Source organism: Pseudophryne corroboree, chromosome 6 (assembly GCF_028390025.1).
Source record: "Pseudophryne corroboree isolate aPseCor3 chromosome 6, aPseCor3.hap2, whole genome shotgun sequence".
Taxonomy (NCBI): Eukaryota; Metazoa; Chordata; class Amphibia; order Anura; family Myobatrachidae; genus Pseudophryne; species Pseudophryne corroboree.
In genome coordinates, this window is record NC_086449.1 from 354291913 (window position 1) to 354299538 (window position 7626).

General features: G+C 44.0%; 1 protein-coding gene across 1 annotated transcript in view; it reads right to left on the reverse strand.

The window, feature by feature from the left end:
* Nucleotides 1-411: 411 nt before the first annotated feature.
* The window catches only part of UBE2Q2 (ubiquitin conjugating enzyme E2 Q2), a 120518-nt gene continuing 113303 nt past the window's right edge, over nt 412-7626 (reverse strand). Inside the window, exons 11-13 of the mRNA XM_063926598.1 lie at nt 2613-2708; nt 2462-2528; nt 412-2374 (exon numbers count right to left, since the gene is read on the reverse strand). Coding sequence (XP_063782668.1) covers nt 2343-2374; nt 2462-2528; nt 2613-2708 — 195 coding nt within the window. The 3' untranslated portion in view covers nt 412-2342. The remainder of the gene's footprint in view (nt 2375-2461; nt 2529-2612; nt 2709-7626) is intronic.

The following is a 7626-nucleotide window of genomic DNA, read 5'->3' on the forward strand; positions in this document are numbered from 1 at the left end:
GAGCCGAGCAGCGGTGACGAGACAAGCGGGGACTCAGTGTGTGCCGAGCAGTAGGGACAGAGCGTGAACGGGTGAGGAGCCACTGTCGGGAGCGGCCAAATCAGGCAGTCTGATTTGCCTGCTCATTGAATACTTCCTTTCCGTTGGAAAGGATCCGACAGGTATTGAATATACCCCATAGTAAGTTTTGAGACTTGAATAGGATTAATTAATTCAGGTGCTTATCCAATTTTACCTGTTGCTTGTTCAAGGTTGGCAAAAACATTCAGTGAGCTGAAAAGGAAATTCTTAGACCAAATTCTTGAGTGAACATAAACGTTTCTAAGCAGTATTGAATAAGATTTACTTTATTATACAAAGTTGCACAGATTTCAAAGAAAGATCTTCTCTGTAAAAAAGACATATCTGCCGTTTCATAGTCTATTATTTTATTTGATGTATACTGAGGGATTGTCTAATGTACACAGGCAGGAGGGAAATAATTGAGAACTCAATCAACAGGATATATCTTAAAATGGTTTAATCATAAACTTGATGCAAGTTTACAGATTACTGTACATTGCCAAATAAGTCTGCAATGGAAAAAAAAAAAAATTAAAAACAAAACCGAAAAAGCATGCCAAGTCAGCAAACCTTCTACACCCTATAAGAGGTCAATATCAGTCAGATTGTTTTCGGGATTTTGCCTTTTTTAAAAGGTTAATTGAAGCAGATGTTAAACAAGGTCTTCTAAAACATATGCCCGCAAGTAAAATATATATATATATATAATAATGGAGCATTTATATAAGGGGTGGAATTTCTTCACGTCAAGTCCTGCAAAGTACCACAGAGATATGATGAGCAATACTACAGGCTGCAATTGGGGCGAGTGGGGTGTGTGACTATTTTATTGAATAATTTGTTCTAGGTCTAAGAGAAAGGTTTCCTCACTTAAACTACAGATTCACCTCTATTAAAAAAGAAAAAAAAAGAAAAAAAAAAAGCATCAAATCAAGCAATCCTCACCTTTAAAGTCTTACTATACAACAATAAGTAATGTTTACTTACAGACTAAACAAATTTGGCAAGGTTTAAGGGAAAAACCAAAAATAACAAAAAGTGAAACCAGACCAGGGCTGATGAAGTATTACTAGGTCCACAATGTCTAGAAAGCTCATTGTGCTTGGGGTTCAAGTCATCCTGAAGACTGCTCTTCAGAATGACATATCTTTATTCAAAAATGTACACAGTTGCCCATTTAATTTCTTGCTTATGTGCCAATTTTCATTAGTTCATAGAACAATTGCAACAACCCGTTAATAAAAAAAAAATGCAACACTAGGAAAACAAGCTTAGTACTCAATTACTTCAAGCTTCATAGTGATGCTCTCCCGTGGGTTAGAATCAGATCCAGCACTAATAGCAAAAGGGAAGGGAGGGAGGAACTGAAAGTAAAGTTCTTTCTTTCTATTCTGCCTGAAAGTTTTGTCCAACAAAAAAGGACAATATTGAAATAATGACCATGCTAAAGAGGCTTCGATTGGATCACTGACCACCAGAAACTGAAAGGAAGGAGATGACCAGCATATCTATACAACATCAAATATCATAGTGTTCTTGAAATAAATGGAAATACATCAGTATTTTACATGTACCCATTTAAAATTGTCCTGAAAGCATTCATTCTCAATCGGAAAAATAAAAAGCAGTTGTAAAATGCTAGACATTGTTCTTAAAAATTATTCTTTGTATGCGAGATCATGGCTATTAATTTCAATCACCAAACCGTAGAGGTTAAACAGAAACCTAAAGAATTTCAAAACCTTAGCCTCACTGTTCCTATCATTAATATAATCTGTTTTAATGGCTTTTGTAAACCATATACCCTCCAACAACAAATTTGGCAATGCTTCAAGAGGTCCACCAACAATGGATTTTAGTTGGAAAGCTAGTCAGCTGTTTAACCAGGTTTTAAAACTGCATTCTTCAATGTAAGAAACATTTGTTTGGCTTTAAGGAAACTATACAAAGCAGTTTATTTTGCAGAACAGTCTGCAAAGAACAAAAAAAAAAAAAAAAAAGTGAAAGCAATTTACAATAGTCTAATAAAAGTGGAATGGATGTAACTAAGCTATACCTTCTGTTTTAAATAGGGCGTTAAAATATTTAGAGTGGCCTCTTCAGTAAAGGCAGCTGCTCTGGAATCCAGAGAAGCAGACGTGGTCTAATATACAGGTCTGACAGTTCTTTATCTAATAACTAACATATGCTGTACAGAGGACCAAAAGGGCATCAATGGATCTGTTTTGGAAAGAAATAGAAAATAAGTTTGTTTAATCTTGGTCCAAGGTGAGTTCAAGTTACCCATCTTCTTTTGGAGGAGTGTACCAGCCTATAGAGAAAAGAGACGGAAGTGATTTCAGGGTTTATGTTTTGACACACCACATCTGACAGCCAGAGCTTTTATACAAAGCAGTACCGTTTTTCTCATGGATCTGTACTAGCGATTTGTAGGATTGCTGTGCTCGAGCAAGATTATACTGATTCTGAAGGGGGAAAAAAAATAAAATTAGGAATGTATATACATTACTCACTTGTGTTCACACAGATTTACTACAATTAAGCCTCACCTTGTTGGCTCCAAATTGCACACGTGCTTTCCCTTTAACCAAGGTAGCGTTGATTTGCATGATAACAGACTCTATTGAATAGGCACTGCTCCAGCCCTAAGATACCAAATCATTAATATACGCACTTTAAAAAGACTTTAAACAAAAATAAAAAAACTTTCAAAAATTGTACATACGTATTCATCAAACAAAGGAGGGACAGCAATCATACCCCTCACAGATCTCCAGAAAAAGTATAGATGGGTTTGTTCATTTTTAGGTTTAGATACATTGCAGTTTTAGGATCTGAGTTTCAGAACAAGGTTACTTATGAATAGTATTGTGAAACAGGCTGGAGTTTATACACAGCCCAGTGTGGATTGGATACTTTGCCACAGATTACACTACTATACTGTGTCTGTTGTAACTCAAACTTTTAAATATTGTGTTGTCGGATGAAATGGTGGTTCACAAATTACTTCTATATAACAAACGTAATTGTATGCTGAACTATGACCTCACAGAAGGCCCTTAGAATGCTTAGATTTATGGTATATAACCTAACGGATTATACTACACGAACTATAGTGGCTCTATATTGGCACTTAACCTGCTAATTATGTATCATGTACTGCATTTGCTATATTGCATTATTTTCTATGGCTTCTATTTTGAACTGCAATTATACACTACTTAATGACGTATTTGTACAGTTAATTAGCAGTATCCTATTAGCCATGAAACTGCAGCAATTTTTAGCACTTATTTATTTTGCATCTATTCTCGTGAAAATTGCAGCGAAAATGGCTTTTCTCTGACGTCCTAGTGGATGCTGGGAACTCCGTAAGGACCATTGGGAATAGCGGGCTCCGAAGGAGGCTGGGCACTCTAGAAAGATCTTAGACTACCTGGTGTGCACTGGCTCCTCCCACTATGACCCTCCTCCAAGCCCCAGTTAGATTTCGTGCCCGGCCGAGGTTGGATGCACACTAGGGGCTCTCCTGAGCTCTTAGAAAGTAATAGACTTAGATTTTTTTTATTTTCAGTGAGACCTGCTGGCAACAGGCTCACTGCAGCGAGGGACTAAGGGGAGAAGAAGCGAACTCGCCTGCTTGCAGCCGGATTGGGCTTCTTAGGCTACTGGACACCATTAGCTCCAGAGGGATCGACCGCAGGCCCAGCCTTGATGTTCGGACCCGGAGCCGCGCCGCCGTCCCCCTTACAGAGCCAGAAGCAAGAAGATGGTCCGGAAAATCGGCGGCATGAAGACTCCGTCTTCACCAAGGTAGCGCACAGCACTGCAGCTGTGCGCCATTGCTCCTCTCACACACTTCACACTCCGGTCACTGAGGGTGCAGCGCGCTGGGGGGGGCGCCCTGAGGCAGCAATAAAAACACCTTGGCTGGCTAAAATACCTCAATATATAGCCCCAGGGGCTATATATGAGGTAAATACCCCTGCCAGAATTCCATAAAAAGCGGGAGTGTAGGCCGCGAAAAAGGGGCGGAGCCTATCTCCTCAGCACAGTGGCGCCATTTTTCCCTCACAGCTCCGCTGGAAGGAAGCTCCCTGGCTCTTCCCTGCAATCTACAGTACCAGTAAGAGGGAAAAGAGAGGGGGGGCATTAAATTTGGCAGTATATATATATATTTTATTGATAAGCAGCTATTAGGGACATAACTCAGTTAGTCCCTGTATATATATATATAGCGCTCTGGTGTGTGCTGGCATACTCTTACTCTATCCCCCCAAAGGGCTTTTTGTGGGTCCTGTCCTCTGTTTGACATTCCCTGTGTGTGTGCAGTGTGTCGGTACGGCTGTGTCGACATGTTTGAGGAGGATAATGATGTGGAGGGAGAGCAGATGCCTTTAGCAGGGATGTCACCCCCTGGGGGGCAGACACCTGAGTGGATGAGTTTATGGCAGGAAATGAGTGCACGTATAGACTCCTTACATAAAAAAATTGACGACATGCCGACTGTGGGACAGCCGAGTCTTCAGCTCGTGCCTGTCCAGGTGTCTCAAAAGTCATCAGGGGCTCTGAAACGCCCGCTATCTCAGATGGCACAAGTAGATGTCGACACGGATACTGACACCAGTGTCGACGACGATGAGTCAAATTTAATGCCCGTTAAGGCCATTCACTGCATGATTGAGGCAATGAAAGAGGTGTTAAATATTTCTGATTTACATCCAGGTACCACAAAAAAGGGTATTATGTTTGGGGAGAAAAAACTACCTGTAGTTTTTCCCCTGTCAGATGAATTAAATGAAGTGTGTGAAGAAGCGTGGGCTTCCCCTGATAAGAAATTGGTAATTCCTAAGAAGATACTAATGGCGTTCCCTTTCCCGCCAGAGGATAGGTTACGTTGGGAAACACCCCCTAGGGTGGATAAAGCGCTCACACGTTTGTCTAAAAAGGTGGCACTACCGTCCCAGGATACGGCCGCCCTTAAGGAACCTGCTGATAGAAAGCAGGAGGCGATCCTGAAGTCTGTATATACACACTCAGGCATTATACTTAGACCAGCTATTGCGTCAGCATGGATGTGCAGTGCTGCCGCTGCGTGGTCAGATAAACTGTCAGAAAATATTGACACATTAGACAGAGACACGATTCTGCTAACAATTGACCATATCAAAGACTCAGTCTTATACATGAGAGATGCACAGAGGGAAATCTGCCGGCTGGCATCTAAAGTAAGTGCATTATCCATCTCTGCTAGGAGATGCTTATGGACTCGCCAGTGGACTGGAGATGCAGATTCCAAAAGGCACATGGAAGTTTTGCCTTATAAAGGGGAGGAATTATTTGGGGATGGTCTCTCCGACCTAGTTTCCACAGCAACGTCTGGGAAGTCAGCATTTTTACCCCATGTCCCCTCACAGCCTAAGAAGGCGCCATTTTATCAGGTTCAGTCCTTTCGGACCCAGAAAAACAAGCGGGAAAAAGGAGGGTCTTTTCTGTCTAGAGGCAGAGGAAAAAGGCTGCAGCAAACAGCAGGTTCCCAGGAACAAAAGTCCTCCCCCGCTTCCTCTTCCAAGTCCGCCGCATGACGGTGGGGCTCCACAGGCGGAGCCAGGTACGGTGGGGGCCCGCCTCATGAATTTCAGCGATCAGTGGGCTCGCTCACAGGTGGATCCCTGGATCCTTCAAATAGTATCTCAGGGATACAAGCTGGAATTCGAGGCGGCTCCACCCCACCGGTTCCTAAAATCTGCCTTGCCGATTGCTCCCTCAGACAGGGAGGCGGTGCTAGCAGCGATTCACAAGCTGTATTCCCAGCAGGTGATAATCAGGGTACCCCTACTTCAACAAGGCCGGGGTTACTATTCCACACTATTTGTGGTGCCGAAACCGGACGGTTCGGTGAGACCCATTTTAAATTTGAAATCCTTGAACACATACATAAAAAAATTCAAGTTCAAGATGGAATCGCTCAGGGCGGTTATTGCAAGCCTGGACGAGGGGGATTACATGGTATCCCTGGACATCAAGGATGCTTACCTGCATGTCCCCATTTACCATCCTCACCAGGAGTACCTCAGATTTGTGGTACAGGATTGCCATTACCAATTCCAGACGCTGCCGTTTGGACTCTCCACGGCACCGAGGGTATTTACCAAGGTTATGGCGGAAATGATGATACTCCTTCGAAAAAAGGGAGTTTTAATTATCCCATACTTGGACGATCTCCTAATAAAGGCACGATCCAAGGAACAGTTGTTAGTGGGAGTAGCACTATCTCAGGAAGTGCTGCGCCAGCACGGCTGGATTCTGAATATCCCAAAGTCACAGCTGGTCCCCACGACACGTCTAATGTTCCTGGGAATGATTCTGGACACAGTCCAGAAAAAAGTGTTTCTCCCGGAGGAGAAAGCCAGGGAGTTGTCTTCTCTAGTCAGAGACCTCCTAAAACCAAAACAGGTATCGGTGCATCACTGCATGCGGGTCCTGGGAAAGATGGTAGCTTCTTACGAAGCAATTCCATTCGGCAGGTTCCATGCCAGAATTTTTCAGTGGGACCTGTTGGACAAGTGGTCCGGATCGCATCTTCAGATGCATCGCTTGATAACCCTGTCCCCAAGAACCAGGGTGTCTCTTCAGTGGTGGCTGCAGAGTGCTCATCTTCTGGAGGGCCGCAGATTCGGCATACAGGACTGGGTCCTGGTGACCACGGATGCCAGCCTACGAGGCTGGGGGGCAGTCACAAGGGGAAGAAACTTCCAAGGACTATGGTCAAGTCAGGAGACTGCCCTTCACATAAATATTCTGGAACTAAGGGCCATTTACAATGCCCTAAGTCAAGCAAAATCCCTGCTCCTACACCAGCCGGTGCTGATCCAGTCAGACAACATCACGGCAGTCGCCCATGTGAATCGACAGGGCGGCACAAGAAGCAGGATGGCAATGGCAGAAGCCACAAGAATTCTCCGATGGGCGGAGAATCATGTACTAGCACTGTCAGCAGTGTTCATCCCGGGAGTGGACAACTGGGAAGCAGACTTTCTCAGCAAGCACGACCTCCACCCGGGAGAGTGGGGACTTCATCCAGAAGTCTTCCAAATGATTGTAAATCAATGGGGTCGTCCACAGGTGGACATGATGGCGTCCCGCCTAAACAAAAAAACTAGAGAGGTATTGCGCCAGGTCAAGAGACCCTCAGGCGATAGCTGTGGACGCTCTAGTGACACCGTGGGTGTACCGGTCAGTTTATGTGTTCCCTCCTCTACCTCTCATACCAAAGGTATTGAGAATAATAAGAAAGCGAGGAGTAAACACAATTCTCGTGGTTCCGGATTGGCCAAGAAGAGCGTGGTACACGGAACTTCAAGAGATGATCTCAGAGGACCCGTGGTCTCTGCCGCTCAGACAAGACCTGCTACAGCAGGGGCCCTGTCTGTTCCAAGACTTACCGCGGCTGCGTTTGACGGCATGGCGGTTGAACGCCGGATCCTGAAGGAAAAGGGCATTCCGGAGGAAGTCATTCCTACGCTTATTAAAGCCAGGAAAGAGGTCACAGCAACTCATTAT